Raw genomic sequence first — 21,303 nt, 5'->3', positions numbered from 1 at the left:
TGCCCTGTCCTGTTTGCACAGCTGACGCAGGAAATGGGAAGGGGTCAGCTCTCCCCACGGACCCTCACGCCTGGCTGCTCAGAGGAAATTCTCCCCCACTTCCTTCAGATGCCGAAGAGCCCAGCTTCGCCCCCCCCAACAACTGCTGAGTGGCTATTCCGTCCACACCCCAGCCATGCTCCCGTTTGTGTGGCATGTCATCTGCTCCCTACACACAGCAGACACCTCGGGCACGATGGCCGCATGGGCCCTGGCACTGGGCACTTTGGCCTGGCCCAGCCATCCCCAGAAGGGCCTGGTGGGTTGCACTGCGATTGCAATGGCCGGCTGGTTTGGTTGGGGGGTCTGCAGAGGGGGTGTGTGTGTGTCAGAAACCACGGCTGGTCCTCCGTGTTGTGGCAACAGCCCAAAAGGGGCTTAGGCCCACCTGTGGCATTCTGGTGGGGCTTCTTCCCCTTCAGCAGTTGGCCACAGTGGGTCTCCTGCAACCGCCTCCCCCCCCCGCTTCCTCCCCTCCCGCGGAGCCCCACCCCCGAAGGAAGCAGCCGAGAGTCAGATTTCTATGAAAACTTTATTAAGAAAAGAAGAGAAGGAAGGTGGGCACAGGCCCTCCGTCCAAGCCAGCCAGGCACAGGCAGGAGCTGCACAGGGTGGGAGAGATCCCCCCTCTCTCCTCGGCCAAGGGGCCGTGCCAAGCCCGGGGAGGGGCATGCACTCCTAGCCCACTGCGGGCAAATCCCGTCCAAAGGGCTCCTTAGTTGGGCTCCTCTGCCCCACAGCAAACCAGCCCCCCACCGACAGTCCCGGCAGGTGGCCCCACGGCAAATGGCAGGAAAGTCTCCCCCCCCCCGCAAATGGCAGGAAAGTCTTCCCACGGGGAAGGGGCTCTCCCCAACCACGCAGCCCCTTTGGGAGCCCCAAGGGGCACAAACACTCCAGCTGTACCCCAGACCCCTTTCCTCTCCCCCAGGGCGGCTTGACCGGCCCTCTCCCCCCACCCACCCCCACCCTCCTTAAGGGGAATTCCTGGCTTCTCTCCCCAGCCTCACCCACAGAGCAAGCGCTGGCTTGGCTTGGCAGGGATGCCGGGCAGGGACGGGGAAGCTGGCTGAGTCCACTGCCCACAGGAATGAGGGATCGGAAGGGGGCACGGATTAGGGAGGGAGGGAGGGAGGGAGGAGCTAAGAACCTGAGAGAGACCCTTGGGGAAGGGGCTGCTGATGGAAATGGGAGGTGGTGCCCCCTCCCCGGCTCCTGATGGGGCCAAGTGGCCTGCCTCACCTGCTGCAGAGGGGGCCCGACTGTCAAGGGCTCCTGCAGCTGAGCCAGGGGGGGGGCGAGAGGCCCGCTTGGGCCCCTCCGACCGGCCTCTCCTCCTCGCCCCAGAGGCCAGAAACCCTCCTCGCCCTTGCCCCCCTCCACAGTGAGCGCCTGCGCGGGGGCTCCTCCTCCACGCGTGTGCGTGCACCCACAGCATGGCCATTCCAGGTGGAGTTGAAGAGGCTGCGTTTATTGTGCTGGGTTTTCTCCTGGAAGGATGAGGGGGCGGCAGTGGTGGCAGCACAACAGCCCTGGCACGGGGCACGGGCACGCCCTGAGGCCGCCCTCCACGTTGGCAACGAGATGCACGGCTTCCCAGGGGAGGCGTCCGCTCAGCCCTCCTGGGCCCACCGCAGGAAGGTGGGGATGTCCCTGACGGGGACGTTGCGGGTCAAGGCCTTCACCCGCAGGTTCCGGTCGTCGGTCAGCAGCACCACCTCCCGGAGCAGCCGGATGGGGTCATCTGCAGAAGGCGGGCAGCGGGGAGGACGGGTCAGCGGCCGCTCTGCCTGGGCCCCACCCAGTCCCGGGACACCCCCCGCCCGGCCAGGATGCCCCCCCCTCCTGCAGAACCTTCCCAGGGCTGAACAATGAGCCTCCCCTGGGCCAGCCAGGAGGCGGGTTGTTAGAAACCAGAGGCTGTCAGATTGTCAGGCCCCATCCGCCATAATCCCCTGATCCCCCCCTTCCGTCCCAGCCAGGCATAAACACTGCGAAACGCCTTCTCCCTCAAGCTGACAAGTTAAGCTGCTCAGAATTTGGCCCGACAGGCCTGGGGCTGGGCTGAGCAGCTGCGGCCCCCACTTCCAGCCCCCCCTCCCCTGGAAATGGCTCCACAGCAGCCGGCAGCCCCCTGCACCTCCCAGGAAAGGGCCGGCACCCTGGACTGGGCACCTAACGTCCCCCCTCTGCTGGCTTCTCCCACCCTACTCCAAAGTGGCCCCCTGTCTGCGGGGCACCTTGGGGGCTCTTCCCTAGCCGCTCACCTTTCTTGGCTGGCATGAAGTCCTTGGCCCTGTCGTTGCAATAGTGGAGGCAGCAGGAGAGGATCAGGTCATCGTTGTTTCCCTGGGGAAAAGGAGGTAGAGGAAAAAGGCTCCTGCGGGGGCCGCCCTCTGGAACCGGCCCACTGGGGGCAGGCTGCTGGCCTCCCAGGGCAAAGACTGCCCAGCCCTCTCCTTCTCCCAGGGGAACCACAAAGCCCTCGGGAGACGGGAAGGCAGGTGGGGGCAGCTGCCAATGGGAACTGCTGGGGGGCCCCCAAAGTCTCACTGGGGCGGCAGCAGGAAAGGCCTCCCCTTGGGGTGGGGAGAAGACTCAGGCCCGCTGGCCATTAGATAGTCCTGAACAGTGGGGAGAATTCTGCTCTGGGTCCCTTGGAACGAGAGCTGGGGTCCCCCTGAAGCATTGATGTGTGCCCCTCCCACTTCACACACCTGGAGCGTTTCCTCCCTCCATCCCTGCAGGTGCCTGTGCTGTTTCTGCGGGGTCTCCGGAAAGGGTCTTCCCAGGAAGAGACTCCCCCATGCTGGGCGGGGACTGAGCCACTCAGGGGGAGGAGCCCCTGGACGCTCTGCAGCCTCTCCCAGGAACGGCCCAGAGAAACCCCCAAATCCTCAGGGGCTCCATGCGCCCCCCCCCCCCGACATTCTGCGCCCAGGCCTTGGCCTTTTCCACCCGGCCATTTGCCCTCCCCCCGCCCCCTGTGCTTGTCTCTGCCCTCAAAATAAAAGTCCCCCGGATCCTGACCGTCAGCCACAAGGGACCTGCTGCTCCCCACCTGTTGTGTGATGATTCCCCTCCCTTCCATGTCAAACATTCAACATCACAGTAGTCCTTGACTTAAGACCACCATGGAGCCCTAAATTCCTGTTGCTAAGCAAGACAGTTTTAATACCAACAGCCCTTGGACTTACAGGCCGCTTCACAGGGCTTCGCAGCCCCCCACCTCCACAAGGGGTTTACGGAGTCAGCCTCTTGCCCCCCCAACAATCCAGATCCTCATTTTATCCACTCAGGCCGGAAGGCCGAGTCAACCTGGAGCCAGTCAGGATGGAACTGCCTGCAGTGGGCAGAGTTTTGCCTGCAATGCTGCATTCTGACCACTGCGCCACCCGGGCTCTTAAGTGGGTTCTGCCCCATTTTACCCACTTTCTTCTCAGGGTTCTTAAGCTAGTTGAGTGAGTCTGGCTTCCCTCTCGACTCTGCTCATCAGGAGGTCACCCTGTGACACCCATTGTGACCGTCATAAATGCAGGGCAGTGGCCAAGCCTCAGAGTTTTGATTAGGGGATTATGGGGAAGTGTGAGAGATGGACATAAGCCTCTTTTTCATTGTAAATTGATCCAGGCCCCCCTGGAGCAGATTCCGACTCAAGATGGGCATTTGGCGGGGGGCACCCTCAGCTCCACCCCCCACCCATGTTCTGACCTGGCCGGCCGTACCTGCTGGCGGGAAATGTCCTCGCTGCGGAAGGAGATGGACTCCAGCTCGTTGCCCCGGCTGGTCAGGGCCCGTATGTAGCTGTCGCGCCTCTCGAAGCAGGACTCCAGGAAGTCCACCGCCTTGCGGGCTCGATCCTGCAGCAGGCGGCTGTAGCCCCCCACCCGGTGCTCCGATTCGGGGCCCTTGGCCAGGCCATCCAGTTCGTTGATGACTGGCAGGAGGAGGAAGAGAGGGGGGCAGGATTCGCAAGCGGGCCTCAAGTCCCGCCCGGCCTGAGGGGAGGGTGGGGGCGAGGCGAAGCCGGCTATCCGGAGGGGGGGTGGGGGGCTTCCTGCTGCATCGAGGGGACTGGGGCAGGGAGGGAGGGAGGGAGGGGGGGCATGTTGGGGAGCGTGGGACCAAGCAAGGGCCGGAGTGACCCTTTGGGAGGCCTGATCCTCTGGTCCTTCTGGGCAGAGATCAAGCGGGAACTATGCATTCCTTGGAGTTGGGGGGGAGTTCCCCCCCCTCCAACCCCCCCCCCGGGGCCAGGGACGCTGCCCTTCCTGGGACGGCTTCCACAGGGCTGCCCCCCCCCCAGGCAGAGTGGAGGCGCAGGGCCTGCCTGTGCGGGGCAGATCAAACGGGACGGGGGAAGCTGCTCCTCCGTCCGAAATCCGTCCAAGCCAAACAGCCTTCAAAGGAGCGGCTTGTTTGCGCTCCTGCCCGGCCCGGCTTCTCCACCGCCAGCCAGGCAGCTCGGCTTCAGGGGACACGGAGGGGGGAGAGAGGGAGGAGGGAGAGAAGGGGGGGGAAGGAGCCAGGGAAGGCAGCCCCAGGGAGTGGGCAGCGCCCCGAGTAGGCTTTAACTCTCGGTTGCCCCAACCCGACGGGGCAGCTCCCTCAACCGGAACCCCCGTGTGGGGGAGAAGGCTCGGTCTGTGCCCATCCTGCCCCCTGCCCCCACCGGACAGAGCGTCCTGGCTCCTGGGAGGATGGCCGGAGCCCAGTTCCTTCTGCACTTCGGAGGAGGGAGCGAAAGGGGGGTGCCCATGGTCGTCCCTTCCCCCCCCCCCCCCCGCAGACCACCCAGCAGCTGTTATCTGCTGCCCGCCGAGTGTTTACCCCTGGCAGGAGCCGCCTCTGCTGAGCTGCAGCTTTATAAGGAGAGGAGGGAGAGCCAAGCCGGCGGCTGGACTCGGGGGCGGCTGGTGCCCCGCCCGGCTCAGGCCTCCTCCACTGGACGGAGGGTCCCTGCAGGCTCCCTCCCACTGTGTCCCACTCCATTCCTGCACTGGCCCTGGACTCCCAGGAAGACGGGGAGGGAGGCTCCCACAGGCTCACTCGGCAGCCGGTTCCACAGGCTAAGTTTGCACCCTCTTCCGTTTCGCCCGTGTCAGAGGCGGGAGAGGCGGGAGGCCCCCAGAGCCAAGGACACTTGGAGTAACTGGGGAGCTGCGAAGGGCAACTGGGGGAAGCCCACCTCTGCCAGGGGGAAAAATCTAGGGAGGGCTGGACAGAGGTGGGGCAGCTGAAGGCCAACTCATCCAGCAAGGTGGTGAAGGTGAAAGGAAACCCCCATTTATCTGGCAGGCGTTCTCGCCTGGAGGACTATGGGAAATGGGGGGGAGGGGCTCTTGGCAGCTACCGCTTGGGGATGTCTCCCCCCTCCCCAACTCACCAATCAGGGGCACCACCAAGATGAACTGCCTGCACTCCAGCAGCTTGGCGAGGCTGCCCAGGTGGTCGATGAAGCCGTTGGTGTCCGGGACGAGGAAGACGGGCCTGATCTCCAGTTCCATCTGCCTCAGCTGCGCCTGGTCCTTCAGCACCGCCTGCGGGACCCCCGGAGGTTGCGGGGAGGGGGGGAGGAGGGGAGAGGCACGTTAGCCACTCTCAATTTTAGTTTTATTCTTGCTTCCCCCCCCACCCCCCGCCATATATACTTCAACACTATTTTATTTAAGTCATCAAAATATTCCTTCCTTAGTCTAATTGGAATCATCTGGAACAGATATAAAATTCTAGGTAGAATGTTCATTTTAATTGTAGATATTCTCATCGAAAGTTGTAGATTTTCCCATTTCTTCAGATCCATCGCGATCTGTTGTTTGAGTTTATTATAGCTGTTGTCTTTAAGAGCGCTGCATCTTGCTGTTAAATATATCTCCAAATATTTAACCTTGTTCGTGACTTGCATCTCTGAGGTTTCCGCCAACTCTTCTTTTCGTCTTGTTGACATGTTCTTTGTCAAGATCTTCGTTTTGTCTTTATTTTTAATCCTGCTCTACTTTTCCATATTCTTCTATTCTATCAATTTAGGTGCTGTTTCTAATGGGTCCTCTAGGATGAAGACCCAGTCATCTGCGAATGCTTGTGGCTTGTATTCTTCCTTTTTGATTTTCATTCCCTTTATTTCTTTTCCTTCTCTGACATTTCTATTTAAGACTTCTAAAGTTAAGACAAATAGTAATGGTGATAGTGGGCAGCCTTGTCTCGTCCCTTTCTTTCTTTCAATAGACTCTGTCAAATCTCCATTTATCATTATCTTAGCTGTTTGTTTATAATATATAGTTTGTATGGCTTGAGTAAACTTCTCACCAAAGCCCATTTGTTCCAGTTGTAACAGCATAAAGTGCCAATTCACGTTGTCAAATGCCTTCTGAGCATCCAAAAACATCAATGCCAATTGTTTTTCAGGGTGTGCCTCATACTATTCCAAAGTATCTAAAATTATCCTCATATTATCTTTATTTTGTCTCTTTGGAAGAAACCCATTTTGATCAGAGTGGATGAAACTATTTAAGTATTTTTTAAGTCGCTCTGCCAATATTGAGGCGAACAAATTTAACTGGGAGATTGGTCTATAACTCTTAATTTGTAATAAATCGGCTTCCTCCTTTGGTAAAAGTATAATATATGCTTCTGACAATGATTTGGGTATTCTCCTCTCTGAAATCACCTCATTCATAACTTCTAATAATGGAAGGGACAACGAGCCGAAAGCCAAGATGTGTTTGTCAAAAACAGATCATGCCAGACTAATCTTATGGCATGCTTTGACAAAGGGACAAAATTAGTGGAGCAGAGGAATGCCGTCGATATAGTTTACTTGGACTTCAGTAAGGCATTTGATAAGGTAGACCATAACCTACTACTAAAGTAGAAGAATGTGGGTTGGACAGCATCACCACCAGATGGATTTGTAACTGGCTGACCAACTCAACGTGTCGTCCTCAATGGAACCGCATGTACATGGAGGGAAGTATGGAGTGGGGGACCCCAAGGCTCTGTTTTGCGCCCAGGACTCTTCAACATCTTCATCTCACCATTTGGATGAGGGAATAAATGGAAAACTCATCAAATTTGCAGATGACACCAAGCTGGCAGGAATAGCCAACACTCCCGAAGACAGGCTTAAGATACAGAAGGATCTTGACAAACTTGAACATCGGGCACTATCTAATAAAATGAAATTCAATGGTGAAGAGAGTAAGGTTCTGCATTTAGGCAAGAAAGACCAAATGCACAGGGACAGGATAGGTGGTACCTGGCTCAACAGCAGTAACTGTGAAAGGGATCTTGGAGTCCTAGTGGACAACCATTTAAATAGGAGCCAGCCGTGGGCAGCAGCTGCCAAAAAAGCCAACACAGTTCTAGGCTGCATCAACAGAGGGAGAGAATCAAGATCACGTGAAGTGTTGATACCACTTTATAAGGCCTTGGTAAAAGCCACACTTGGAATATTTGCATCCAGTTTTGGTTGCCATGATGTAAAAAGGATGCGGAGACTCTGGAAAGAGTGCAGAGAAGAGCAACAAAGATGATTAGGGGACTGGAGGCTAAAACATAGGAAGAACGCTTGCAGGAACTGGGTAGGTCTAGTTTAATGAAAAGAAGGACTAGGGGAGACATGATAGCAGTCTTCCAATATCTCAGGGGTTGCCACAGAGAAGAGGGAGTCAAGCTATTCTCCAAAGCCCCTGGGAGTAGAACAAGAAGCAATGGGTGGAAACTAATCAAGGAGAGAAGCAACTGAGAACTGAGGAGAAACTTCCTGACAGTGAGAACAATTAACCAGTGGAACAGAAGTTGCCTCCAGAAGTTGTGAATTCTCCAAGACTGGAAGTCTAGAAGAAGATGCTGGATAGCCGTTTGTCTGAAACGGTATAGGGTTTCCTGCCTAGGCAGGGGGCTGGACTAGAAGACCTCCAAGGTCCCTTCCAACTCGGCTATTGTATTGATTCCTGCAGGGTCTTATAAAATTCGGGGCCCGGGGCCTTCCCGTTCTTTCGTTCTTTAAGTGCTTCTGTTAGCTCCATCATAGCTTTTCTGTCTTCTAGCATTGTTGCAGTTTCTTTGGGTATCTGGGGTAAGTTGGGGAGAGGCCCGTTAGCCGCTCTCGTCTGCCAAGGAGCAGGCAAGGAGGCTGGAGAAGCAGCAGCAGCAGCATCTCCCTTATCCAGAAGTGGCCAAGATCTGGCTGGGCATGATGGGAGCTGTGGTGCTCCAGAATTGGAAGGGGATGCTGGCCTGCCCTCTCCCTCCCCAAACCACTTTTGCAAACCAGGGTTTGAAAGGATGAGGGGATGATTTGCCTGGGATGATATAAGGCAGGGGTGCCCAATCTTGGACTTCAGCTCCCAGAATCCCCCAGGCAGTGTAGGGTCTTAAAGAGTTGGACACCCCCCGATTAAGGGGTTGGACTGGAAGACCTCTAAGGTCCCTTCCAGGCTTATGATTCTAGGACTGTGTTTTGAGGGGAGCTTGTGACGCTGGATCCTACTCCTGTGAAGCCCCCTCCGCCCCAAGACCTGGATTGGTGCCCTCCCCTCCCCGGCAATCATGGCACACAAGGCAGATGAGGCTGCTTCGTTAACCGACCGTCTCTCTGACTGTTCAGAGCCCAAATGACGGAGGGAGGGGCCTGCCTGAAAGACCAGGGGGAACCCCTCCCCCTGCCCGCCCCCCCGGAATATTGTGGGTGTCCGTGCTGCTGTGGGCCGGGCGTTGCAAGAAAAGATGCCGGGGTGTCCCACCTGGATCTCAGCCTTCTGTGCCCCCTGGCTTATTAAACCGTGATTAAGAGAGAGGTTTAATGAAATGGCCTATGAAACCAGGATTGCGAAAGGAGAGAGTGGAAGGGACCTCGGAGATCTTCTAGACCGAACTCTGCTCAGAGCCCAAACCAGCCCGGGGAAGCCGGGGGGTTTCTGCCAGAGGAGAAGGGGGCTGGAAGGCTTCACCCCAGCGGGGCCTTTTGCCCCACATGCCCGTCCCTGCTGGGTGCCGTGACCGGCGTGCCCCGTGCCCTTCCGAGGCTCTTGGCCCGACTGCCAGGCTCCAGGCGCTGAGGCTGCTCTGTGCCGGCTGTCACGTCCCATCGGCTCCCCTGGGCTGGCCAGAGAGAGGACGACAGGAAGCGTGCAGCCCTGGGGCCCTGCCAAGTCTCCCTCCCCCGCCGCAAGGAGGCCGGCCTCAGGAGGGGGCCGTTTGCCTTGGCAGAGGCCGGACGGGGGGGGGAGGGGGCAAGGACAGGACGATCCCCCCCCACTAGGGGGGCAGCCGCCACAGGGCACGCGCAGGTGGGGCCCGGCTGACGCCTTCCTCTTCCCCTGGGGGGGCAGACGCCCGGGACGTGTCCGCTGCCCAGGAGGACTCGTCTGCCCCCAGCGTGGCGGAGCGGCTGGGTGGGGGTGCCCTTCCGCTGCTGGCAGGTGTGCGGGCGCTGGCTCATTGTTTCCCAGCGCGAACGGAGGGCCGGCCGGGGCTAAATTTAGCCGCAGGCAGCCTCTCCTGGCCCCACTGATGCTGCGGCTGCGGCTGCTGCAGCTGCTCCCTGGGGAGGAAAGAAGGGGGCTGAGGGAGAGAGAGGGCGGAAGGCCTGGGCACTGCTGCTTCAGGTGGGCAGCTCCGCATCTTTGCCTCCAGGCAGGCTGGGCAGCCTCCCTGGGCCTTGCAGGACAGGGGCCGTGGCAACTATGAGGCTGGGGAAGGAGGCACGAGGCCCCCCTTCCAGCGTCCTTCTCTTGGTCCCCCTCCACCTTTGCCCCCTGCCCGGCCCTGCCACTTGCCATGGGGTCTGGCGGGCAGCAGGGCTCCGCCTGGGCGGCTGCAGCAGGCAACGGTGGGGCCTGGGGAGCCGATGGGGGGGGGGGGGCTTCTGGGCCCGCAGCCAACAGCCGGCGGGTACACATGTGCAGCCCCCTCCCCCCCAGCCGGGCCTTTGGCGGCCCTGTTTTACAAGCGTTCCGGCACAGACTGCGGAGTTCAGGCATCTGGCTAGACAGATGTGCCTGGCTGGGCTCCAAGGCTGGGAAGGTTACGGAGGCAGGAGGGCCCGGGCACAGCCGAGGGGGGAGGGCCGAGGGGCCACCGGGAGCCCACAGGGGGCTCTGGAGGACACGTCCCTCGCGGGGCCCGAGCTCTGCAGGAGGGCCAAGCAGGCTGGCCGGTCTTTGCCAGGGCCACGCTGGGCACCCGAGGGGCAGGCGTGGACGCAAGGCCTTTGAGAGAGGAAGGAGCGGCTGGGCTCCCAGCATCCTTTGGGGCTCCCTGTGTGTGGGTTCAGGGGCAACGGCACTGGGTGTGTGTGTCTGTCCTCTCTTCCTGGGGGGCTGGGAAAGGCTGGGCCGCCCCACCAGAGGCGCCTCCTGTGCCCTGGGCGGCCGGCCGATGGGGCTGCACCCACCTGGATCTTGTCCTGCCGGCGCTGCTGCTCGGCCACCTTCCTGGCCAGCGCCTGCTTCTTGGCCCGCAGCTCCCGGATGTCCAGCTCGCCACCGCTGCCCTCGGCCTCCTCCGAGTCGTCCGGCAAGGCCTCCATCTGGACGTCCTCCTCCTTCCAGCAGACGGGGGGGGGGAGAGGGGGGGAGTGAAAATGAAGGAAGAGCACCATGGCAACGAAGCACAACAGAAGGAAACCAAACTCCTGCCCGGCCCCTCCCACTGGGGGGGGGAAAGAGGGGGGGAACTGGCTGCGGGTTGCGCAACCGCTGAGAAATTCTGGGGTGCCCCTAAACGGAGGGGAGGGTCTCTGTGCCCCCAGCTCCTCCGAGGCTTGCACAGGGCAGAGAGCATCCAGACGGAAGAAGGCTGGGGAGGGGAACCAGGGACCCTGCACAATCCCCCCTCTCCCCCCCCCACCCCGAAGGCCGGCTGGGCCTTGCCACGTGCAGCTGGCTGGCAGGGAGGGGGAGGGGGGGGAGCCTTCCTCCTCCTCCTCCTCCTCCTCTCCCGCACACTCCCGCGTGGCCTGCCGAGAACCCCGGGCTGCAGGAAGAAGCCGGGGCAGAAAAACAAGAGGCGAGATTCCTTAATCACATCAGGATGTGAGAGAGGCGGAGGGGGGGGGGCAGGGGGGAGAGTGAGCCCCCCCCCCCAACTGCCCCATCCGCCCCTCTTCCTGTACGTGTGCTGGAGGTGGCCCTGCAGCCCTGCTCTGCGGCTCCCCCCTAAACTCCATCCTGAGCCTGAACCCTCCCCTCCCCCCCTTCCTGCTGGGCCCGAGCTGCACATTATTAAAACTCTGCCCCCCCCCACCTCCCCCCCCCCCAACTCTATTTGCAGAGAGCATCTGGAACTCATCTCGGCTCCCAAGAGGAGCGTTTGGGTGGGACTGGCAGGAAAGGGCACTCGGGGGACGCCACGCAGAGCCCCCCCCCTTTACAAAGAGAGGGGGAGGGCATGCGTGCCCCCCCCCTTCCTGCCCACTACCTGATCCTCCTGCAGTTGTTTTCCCTGCTGGCTGCCGGCCGCTTCCTTTCCCATGGCGTCTGGGCTGGGGGCCACGGACACGTATTTTCCACCCTTGAATGCCAGCAGGGGCTCCTCCTGCCCACAGAGGGCTTCCAGGAAATACTTCAGCACCGTCACCCGCTTACAGTCGGCCGCAATGACCTGTGGAGGAGGGGGGGGGCGGCGGGAGGGCAGGGGGGGGAGAGGAGAGGAGGAGGAAGGAAGAAGAGGAGGAGGAGAAGAGAGGGGAAGGAGGAAGAAAAGGGAGGGAGGGAGGAGACGAGGAGGAAAGGCAGCAGAAGAGGAAGAAAGGAAGGGAAGAAGAAAGGAAGCGAAAGAAGGAAAGGAAAAGAGGAGAGGAGGAAGGAAGGAAGGAGGGATGGAAGAAAGGAAAGAGAGGAGAGGAGAAGAGGAAGGGACGTGTGGGAGAGACAATGTTCCCCCCCCAGTTAGAGCACCTCAAGGCTGCTGCGGAGACCCCCCGCCAACGCCCCCCTGTGCTCCTCCCACTTTGGGACCATGACTCTGCACCCTGGCCAGCCCAGAGGCCGCGGGAAGCCCCCTCCCCCCCACCCCCCACCCTCAAGACTGGAGCCCTGGGGCTGGGAAGGAGCCCCCGCCCAGCTCAGAGAGACCCTGGGAGTCTTTTGGGAGCACAGAGACCCCCAACGGATCGTCACTCCTGGGGGGGGGTGTCTGTCGGGGGGGGGGAGCACTAGGTGTCCCGCCTGTTCTCCCCCAGGAACAGGAGGCATCTGTGGACAGAGAGACCCTCCCGCTCGGCCCAAGAGGATGGTCGGCACAGGGCCCTCCTGGCCCCCCTCCTTTCCTCCCCAGGACCTTCGGATTCCGGGGGGCACCAAGGAGCAGCACCCAGAAAAGCCCCCCCACCCCCTCGCCCTCCAGCCCCCTCCCCAATTTCCTCCCGAAGGGGCTCAGGCGCTCCCTGTGGCAGAGGTGGTCCTTGAGCCCCCAATGCCTGTTGCTAAGAGAGTCTGGCCTCCTTTCAGGTCCTTTCCTGCCACTGCAGTCTTTAAGTGAGTCACACAGTTGTTAAGTGGATCTGACCCCCCCCCCACTGACTTTGCTTGCCAGAGAGTCATAAAAGGGGATCACGTGATTCCGGGACAACACGATGACTGTCATAAATGCGAGTCAGTTGCCCACAGTTGTTCCTGTGGGACGGTTGCCAGGCAACAGGCCTAAGGCGGCTGAAATCTCGAATGGTTACTACTAAACGAATCGTCGTAAGGTGAGCACTGCCTGCCCCCTGCCCGTCCAGGAAGGGCTCTGAGGCTGCTGAGCGTCCCCAAGTGGGGGGGGGCTGCAGTTCCCCTCTAGCCCCCCCTGGATGCTGGGCTCCACCCCCCCCCACTCCCATGGCTGGGCCCCAGCGGGGCCAAGGGGGAAGCCCACAGCCCCTCCCTCCCTCCCTCCCTCCCTCCCAGGGGCCAGGAGCGGTGATGGGGGGGCAGGGGGGGCCCTGGCTGAGCCCAATTGACCCCACTGCCACCTAGGCGGCCCCTCCCTCCGGGCTCCTGCAGGAACAAGGGAGCCCCCCCCCTCCAAGTGGGCCATTGTGTCTGTGACTTGTGCACACAAACATACCTCCCCCCCCCTTTGCAGGGGCCGGCCTGCCTCGCAAGGCTGTGCGCAGGAGAGCTATTTATACTGCTTCCTGTTGCCTTCCTCTCCCCCACGGCCCCAGGAACCCCCACAGCAGCAGCAGCAGCTGGAGGGGCAGCTCCTGTGTGTGTGTGTGTGTGTGTGTGTGTGTCCTGTGTGTGTGTGTGTGTGTGTGTTGTCTCTGTGTGTGTCTGGCCGAAGAGGGCAGAGTCTGGCTCAGGTGAAAAGCAAACCACTCCCCGCCTGGCCAGGCTGCCCGGGGGGTCCTTGGGGAGGGAGGGCAGGCCAGAGACCCCCGAGCTGCTCCCAAGGGCCCTGGGCTGGAAAGCGGCTCTGGGGGGGGGGTGAAGCCTGCCTGAAGCCTGGGGGCCACTTGGCAACCTGCCTTTTCCCCACCGGCCCACCTCCCATTTCCAGGCTGCCCCCTCCCCGATTGGGAAAGGGGGGGGGGGCTGGAGGAAGGGCTGCCCCAGGGACCAACTCCAAGGGTGGGGAGCCTCACTCTGAGCAGATGGACAGAGCCGGAAGGGACCTTGTAGGTCATCTAGTCCAACCCTACACCACTCTGCCAGTCCTGGAGGACCCTGCCCCCCCCCCCCCGGCTCCATGGAAACAGCTGGATCCTGCACGGGGGGAGGGGGGCACTGTCGGCAGGAGGGCCGGGTTTCGGTCAGAGGACGTCCCTCGGCCACTGCGGCCAGGCCCTTCCGAGGGAGGGAGGGAGGGAGGGAGGGAGGCTGGTGGTGCCCAAAGGATGCCTAGCCGGGCTCTGATCCAGGCAAGTCGCGAGGCCCATCGTCCAGAAAGGGGAGCAGGGGTCCCTGTCTGCCTCCCCCTCCCCAATGGAGCCTCCGGCCTGGGCAGAGCAAAAGGGGACAGAAGGCTCCCGGGGCCAGAGAGGAGCAGCCTTCCTGCCTTCCGCTGCCTGCCAAGAGGCTCCAGCGATGGCTCCCTCCACACCCTCCACACGGCCTTCCCTAATCTGGCCATGGCGGCCCCCCCCCCCCCCCCCCCCCCCAGGCAGCCCACGTCTGCCTGCTCAGGCTGGTCTCTTCCAGCAAGAGAGGAAGAGAAGGAGAAAGATGAAAAGGAGGAGAAAAGGGAGAGGAAGAGAAAGGAGGAGGAGGAGGAGAGCACCGGGTGACCAATAGGGCCCTCATCCAGCCATCCTTGCTCTGCCGCAGGCCCAGAGCCCACCCTGCCCAAGGCACTGAGTGGGCATGAGCTGGCTCAGGGCAGGCAGCCCCAGAGAGACAGAGAGAGGGAGAGAGACAGAAAGAGGGAGAGAGAGACAGAGAGAGACAGACAGAGAGAGGAGAGACAGAGGAGAGAGAGAGAGAGACAGGGAGAGGGAGAGAGAGAGAAAAAAAGAGAAAGAGAAAGGAGAGAGACAGAGAGGAGAGAGGGAGACGGGGAGAGAGAGACAGACAAACAGACAGAGAGGAGAGAGAGAGGAGAGATGGAGAGAGAGAAAAAAGAGAAAGAGAAAGGACAGAGAGAAAGATAGATAGGAGAGAGACAGAGAGGAGAGAGAGAGAGAGACGGGGAGAGAGAGGAGAGAGAGAGATGGAGAGAGAGAGACAGAGAGGAGAGAGAGAGAGATGGAGAGATAGAGAAAGATAGATAGGAGAGAGACAGAAAGGAGAGAGAGAGGAGAGACAGAGAGAGAGAGGGTCAGAGAGAGAGAGAGAGAGAGAGGAGAGAGAAATGGAGAGAGAGAGAAAAAAGAGAAAGAGAAAGGAGAGAGACAGAGAGGAGAGAGAGAGACGGGGGGAGAGAGAGAGACAGACAGACAGAGAGAGGAGAGAGAGGAGCGAGAGAGAGATGGAGAGAGGAAAAAAGGGAAAGGACAGAGGGAGAGAAAGATAGATAGGAGAGAGACAGAGGAGAGAGAGAGAGGATAGAGAGAGGAGAGAGAGATGGAGAGAGAAAAAAGGGAAAGAGAAAGGACAGAGGGAGAGAAAGATAGATAGGAGAGAGACAGAGGAGAGAGAGAGAGGAGAGAGAGAGGAGAGAGAGAGGAGAGAGAGACAGGGAGAGGGAGAGAAAGAGAGACAGACAGAGAGGAGAGACAGAGGAGAGAGATGGAGAGAGAGAAAAAAAGAGAAAGAGAAAGGAGAGAGAGAGAGAAAGATAGAGAGGAGAGAGAGACAGACAGACAGAGAGGAGAGAGAGAGGAGAGAGAGAGAGAGAGGAGAAACAGAGAAAGAAGTGGAGAGAGAAAAAAGAGAAAGAGAAAGGAGAGAGAGAGAAAGATAGGAGAGAGACAGAGGAGAGAGAGAGAGAGAGGCGGGAGAAGCAGCATGGGGGAGGGGAGGGAAGAAATGGGGAGGGGCTTAGCTGGGGGAGTTCAGGAAGGGGCTGGGGGGCTCCCTCCGCCGCAGAGGCCCATCCCACATTTTGGCTCCGCACTCACTGGCCAAGCCAAGTCGGAAAGAGTCATCCATCGTGGAGCCCCCGCTCCCCCCCCAGCCCCCAAATCTTTGCTCTTGATCAGAATTAGCTCAGCCTTTCCAAGCGGAGGAGCGGGGGGGGGGGGCGCGGGGGGGAATGGGCTGCAGCTGGCCAGATGCAGCGGGTGGAGGGGATTCCGCTGCCCGTTCCAGACAAGGCTTCTCCTGCTGGCTGCCTGGGTGCCAGCAGCGGAGGCCTTTTTCCACCGGCCCCCTTCCCCCTTTCCCCCTTTCCCGGGAGGGAGAGGCAGATTTCCCCCGATTCCGGCCAACTCCGCTCCTCGCCCCCCTCCCCAAATGCCAGGGCTTCCCCTGGGGGCAGAAGCTGAGCTGCCTGGGTGCCCCACGGAAGCCGTCTGCCCAGGCAAGAGCCAAAGGAGGGCAGCCTCCCAGGGGCTGCCCCACAGAAGGAGGGAAACCTACTGAGAAGCCACCTGGGAGGCTGGAGGACTTTCCTGGGGGGGCTTCGGGGGCCCTGCAGGCTCCATCACTGGGGGGGGGGGGCTTGGGAGAAGGGACGGCACAGCCACCTCTCTGCAAGGCTCTGCGGCACTGAGGGCAAAACCTTTTTGGCTGGGGGAGCACAGGGGGGGGGTCAGGCGCCGGCGTGCCACACCCATAATTCTATGCGCCCCCCCCCAGTGTGAATGCATGTGCATGATCAGCCCCACCCCAGAGGCTTTCCATTTACCCCATTTTACGACCTGTCTTGCCAGCGTTGTTAAGTGAATCCCTGCAATGGTCTTAGTCACAGGGCAGCTGAGTGACCCTGGCTTCCCCCTTGGCTGTGACTGGCGGGGTCACGTGACCTCAGGACTCTACGACCGTCATGAATATGAAGCAGTTGCCAAGCGTCACCTGGGCCGTCTGCAAAGTCCCTTTTGCAGTGCCGTTGTAACTTGGGAATGGCCACTAACTGGGCGGTTGTAAGTCAAGGGCGGCCTGGGTCGCCCTGATGTTGTTAACCGCCAGGAATCCCCCGGCAGCCAATGAACTTGGAGGGGATTCCGGGGCGGCCCTTGGAAGCAGCCTCCCTCCTTGGGACCAAAACCAGGAAGGGAGCAATAGCAGATTTTTATATACCGCTTCCTAGGGCTTTCAGCCCTCTCTAAGCGGTTTACAGAGTCAGCATATTGCCCCCAACAACAATCCGGGTCCTCATTTTACCCACCTTGGAAGGATGGAAGGCTGAGTCAACCCTGAGCCGGTGAGATTTGAACAGCCGAACTGCTGATCTAGCAGTAGCCTGCAGTGCTGCATTTAACCACTGCGCCACCTCGGCTCTTAGGAGGCATGAAGAGAGCCACCCCAATCCCCGGGAGGGGCGCGGAGGCCAGCCGGGGCCCCTGGGGGGCTTCCTGGGTGCCAGGGAGGGGGCTGCCACCACAGAGAGCCCCCACGCTTAGTTCAGGTGAAGCCCCAACAGGTTGCTGCACAGAGGACGGAAGAGGAAGAGGAGGAGGGGGAAGAGGAGGAGGAAGAGGCCAGAAGCAGGAGCCCCCCCCTCCTTCTGGGGGTGGGGGTGGATGATTATGGGAGGGGGCCGCGTGGGGTGGGCGGGGGCTGCCCTGGGAAGGAGGAGACGCCTCTTCCCTGCTTTGTGACATGACCCCGAAGGTAGAAATGGGGAGGAGGGGGGGCAGCTGGTCCTCGACTTACAACAATTCACTTGGGGACCGTTCTCAGTCCTGGCGGCCCTGAGAGAAGGGACTCGCGGGCGTGGCAGCCTCCCCGTGGCTTCCTCTCTGACAGCTCCCCAAGCAGAGCAGAGCTTGAACAGGGGTTGGACTAGAAGACCTCCAAGGTCCCTTCCGAGTCTGTGTGGGAGGCTGGGCTGCCTCTCCCGCAGCTTCCTCCTCCCTCAGACCGTTCCCCCTTTTCCTCTGGGCCCCCCTCCCTCGTTTCCTCCCACCACTCGTCCCACGGCGGGTCTGGGCCAAACGCGGGGGCTGCCTGATGCCAGGCGCCTTGGGGTGAGGCCCGGCTGCCCCAGAGACGGGAAGGCAGCTGGGGTGCCGGGGCCAGTCTTGGCCATCCTGGTGGGCGAGGGTTGGGGGGAGACTCCGGGGGTCCTCAAGTGGGCAGGGACCAACCACTGGCCTCCAACTCTGCCCCCATCTCATCCCCCCTCCCATTTGAAGAGGGCCAGAGACTCTTCCTGGGATGGGAAGAGACCCTCCCTCTGCTGACTCTTTTTTTTGGGGGGGGAGGGGGGAGCTCGGAGGTGCAACACGGAGCCACATATTTTTTTAATTTGGGGTAATTATCCCCTCGGAGGGAGGGAGGGAGGGGGGAGGGAGGGGGGCGGGCAGGCAGCCTCTCGGGATGGGAGGCAATTAAGGGAAGATAAATTTCATTCCGCCGAGCAAAAGCTGTCAACGGATGAAGCAATTTCGTTCCCCATTTGTAGTGGGAGCTTTGGGTCATGCCTGGTTTACTTGAAACGGTGCCAGCCCCCCTCCAGCGGCTGCTGCTGATCCTATCGGCTCCCCCCCCCCCGCCCCTGCCAGGGCACCCCCGCCAGCCACCACACCTGGACGCCCTCCAGAGCCTCCCCAGACGCTACACAGAGACATAGAGAGGGAGAGGAGGCTGGGGGGGGGGGGCAGGAGCTCCCAGGGACCCAAAGGATGGACCGGGGGGGGGGGAGAGGGGAGCATCAGCAGATGACCTGCTTTGCAAGCAAGCGACCTGGGACCCTCCTCTGCCCCAGAGAGGCCGCCCCTCCCTCCAGGGGTGTGTCTGCAGCTTCCGCCAGGAGCTCCCCACACCCCCCCCTTCCTCCTCCTCCTCCTCCCCCCCCTCTTCCAATGCCCAGGACACAGAAGGGCGGCTTTCTGGCAGACATCTCAGTCCCAACTAGGTAGCATTATCAGTGCTAGGAGGGAGGGGGCTTTGCAGTGGAGCCCTCCGGCTGCCTATCCCGATGGGCACGGACTTCTTCATCGCCTTGTTTTGGGGGGTGGGGCTGCATGCCTGCCACCCCTCCACTCCTGACCTTCGGCTGAGACGGGCACTGTGCAAATTGCCAAGAGGGGAGCCTGCTCGCACAAGGGGTGCCTCTCTCTCTCTCTCTCTCTCTCACCGGGGCTTTGGGGGCAGGAGGGGAGGAGGCGGCTCTTCAAAGGGGCCAGAGAGCATCTCCCCAGAGACAACGGACCCTGCATGGGCTGGGGGGGGCTCCTCCGTCCTTTGGGGAGCACAGCTGGAGCCTTCGAGGAATCTTGTGGGTCCAAGCAGAGCTCAGTCTCATTAGCTGGGGCTGTGCCCACCCCGGGGGTCCCAGCAGAAGCGGGAGAGGGGCTGCCCCATCTTTCTCCCCAAGCCAAGAGCCACATAGGTCCCTTCTTGGATCTCCAGGGCCTCCCAGCCCCCTCCTCTTTCCCTCCAGGACAGGCCCCCAAAGCCAGGAGGGAGAAGGGGGGGGGCTTGGTCCGGGGCTCCTTCCCTCGAAGCCTCCCTCCAAAGGGGGCTGGCAGGAGGAAGGGACATGCAACCAGAGGCCGGAGAGACACGGGGGCCCTCTGACCTGGGCTCTCTCTATCGCGAGGGGACCCTGGCGCTTCTTCTCTGGCCAGCCCCCCCCCCCGGTCCCCCGATGGGGGCAGAAGACGCCCCCCCCCCTTCTCGTGCAGGTGCTGGCAGGAAGGCTGCCTCCTGCCGTCATCACACCTGTGCAGGAGAGGCGGCTTCCCGTCCCCAGCCAGGAGGAGCCCCCCCCCTGCTCCATTGCTGCCTGCCGGGCAGCTTCCTTCCCCGTCTACCTGCACAGCTGCTTCCTTCCTGGAGGCTTCCACCCCCCCCCCACGCTTGCCCCATCCCCAGTGGGGGCTCCTCTCTCTCTCTCTCTGGGCTCCTCGAAACAAGACAGAACAGACGTCGCTTCACACCTGGCTCCCAAATTACAGCACGCTGGAGCTGGGCCAAGACACGCTGGCAGAGCCCAGCCCCAACGGACATCAATTACGGGGGCCGACAGGGACTCTTCTTCACAGCCCCCCCCCCCAGCCCTCCAGCAGCTCGGACCAGACTTCCGGGGGGGGGGGGGGGAAGCAGAGATGATTGCTCCATTCCACCTCCTCCCTGCTCCAAGGCCCCCTCCAGCCGCTTCCCTAGGGAGCCCCCTTTGTGCTGACCAGAGGGAGTCCGGCAGGTGACAGGCTCCCTTGCCCAGCCCAGGGTCCCACTTTGGAAACAGGCTGGGGGGCGACCCCAGGGATCTGTTTGGGGAGGGGGGCGCTCCCTCCGTTGCTGGGCACAGGACCCCTGCCCTTCTCTGTACACCCAGCCCCGTTTCAGCTGTCCGGCTGGGAGGCATGGGGGTGGGGGCAAGGGGGGCACAAGGAAGTGGCAGGGACAGCAGCCCAGTGGGGTGCCGTGGGCCCGTCTGCTGCTGGGATCTCCACGCTGGCCTCCTCCTCCTCCTCCTCCTCCTCCTCCTCGCAGCCCCCCCTCCGGCTGGCGTGGGGGGCTGGGGTGGGGAGGGGGCTGCTGGGAGCGTGATGCAAGCCATTTGGAGCGAGGGGAGGGCTGCCAAGGCAAGCTGTGCTCTCTAAACAAGGGAGGAAATGACCGGAGGCGCGGCATGCCAGCGAGCTCCCCCCCTCCGCCCCCCTCCCTCGCACACGCAGCAGCGGCCACAGAAGGAAGGGGGGGGGTGTTTCATGACACAGAGCTGGATGTCAGCGGCTAAAAGGTCGACATTTTCCCTGAACAGCCTCCTCCTCATCCTCCTCCTCTCCATGACTTAATCGGGTTCCGTGTGCAGAGAGAGGATTCCCGAGAAGAGCAGCCCGGGGAGGGAGGGGGGGTCACGGGGGGAGGGAGGGGCCCGCTGCCCCCGGCCTGACCTTGTCCGAGGACTCTCCACGTAGCAGGGCTCCTGGGGGGCGACCAAGAGCGGGACGAAGCCCGAGAGCAGCCGGTCCTCCTCCAGCCCCAGCTGGGCCAGGTCCTCCTCGTCGGGGTCCTTGTAGAGCGGGAACCTCCGACTGGTTCACCGTGGTCAGGATGTTGCAGAAGCCGGCCAGCGTCGCCCCACACGTCCACCCAGGCCCTGCGGGGGGGGGGGGGGGGAAAGAGGGGGCTCTCAGCTGCTTCGGGGGGGGGGAGAGACCCTGCGGCCCCCCCCGCCCCACCCCTCTCCCCAGTGCTGCCCCCTATCTGCCTGCTCAGCCCAAACCAACTCCCCTGGGCAACTTTATAGTCCTCAGGGGATCTGCGTTCTCTTGCTTCTGCTTCTAGAAAAGACCCCCCCAATGCTGAATGGTGGGGAAATAAGGAAAAGGGATTTTGGGAGGCAGACACATTCTGCAAGGCTGAAACCTTCGGACATGCGGGGGGGGGGAGGGAGAGAGGGGGGGGAGGTCTCCAGCACAGCAGAGGCCAAAGTGCAGCCACTGACTCACTCCGGACAGCTGGAGGAGAAGGCATGTCCTGTCCTTGGGGGGGGAGGGGCAGCATTGCAAAGAAATGGGTGGAAGCTTCAGTCCCACCCAGGCCCGGAAGAAGGGAGGGAGGGAGGGAGGGAGGGAAGGAGAACCCACCGGTGTGCAAGGAATGCGGCCCAAACACCAGCATGGATGTATATGTGTGTGTGTGCATGGAGGGGGCAATGCCAGGGGACCTGGGCAGGGGAGCTGCTCCCTCCTCTGCCCCCTCCAGCACTGCCACAGAGCCTTTGGGGCACTTTCCCTCTGGCAAAGCCCTGGGCACAGGGGGGAGGGGGCAGCTTCTGCCACCT

At 61.4% G+C, this 21,303-nt stretch overlaps 1 protein-coding gene across 2 annotated transcripts in view; it reads right to left on the bottom strand.

The window, feature by feature from the left end:
* Positions 1–552: 552 nt before the first annotated feature.
* Positions 553–21,303, bottom strand: part of SMG6 (SMG6 nonsense mediated mRNA decay factor) — a 65,731-nt gene continuing 44,980 nt past the window's right edge. For both annotated transcript variants that reach the window (XM_032215328.1, XM_032215329.1), the window contains exons 14-19: positions 11,461–11,643; positions 10,436–10,585; positions 5,426–5,579; positions 3,765–3,976; positions 2,307–2,388; positions 553–1,783 (exon numbers count right to left, since the gene is read on the bottom strand). In XM_032215328.1, coding sequence (XP_032071219.1) covers positions 1,653–1,783; positions 2,307–2,388; positions 3,765–3,976; positions 5,426–5,579; positions 10,436–10,585; positions 11,461–11,643 — 912 coding nt within the window. In that variant the 3' untranslated portion in view covers positions 553–1,652. The remainder of the gene's footprint in view (positions 1,784–2,306; positions 2,389–3,764; positions 3,977–5,425; positions 5,580–10,435; positions 10,586–11,460; positions 11,644–21,303) is intronic.

The sequence above is a fragment of the Thamnophis elegans genome, chromosome 4 (genome assembly GCF_009769535.1).
Source record: "Thamnophis elegans isolate rThaEle1 chromosome 4, rThaEle1.pri, whole genome shotgun sequence".
Taxonomy (NCBI): Eukaryota; Metazoa; Chordata; class Lepidosauria; order Squamata; family Colubridae; genus Thamnophis; species Thamnophis elegans.
The sequence above is the reverse complement of the archived record's forward strand: the minus strand, read 5'-3'. Positions and strand labels throughout refer to the sequence as shown.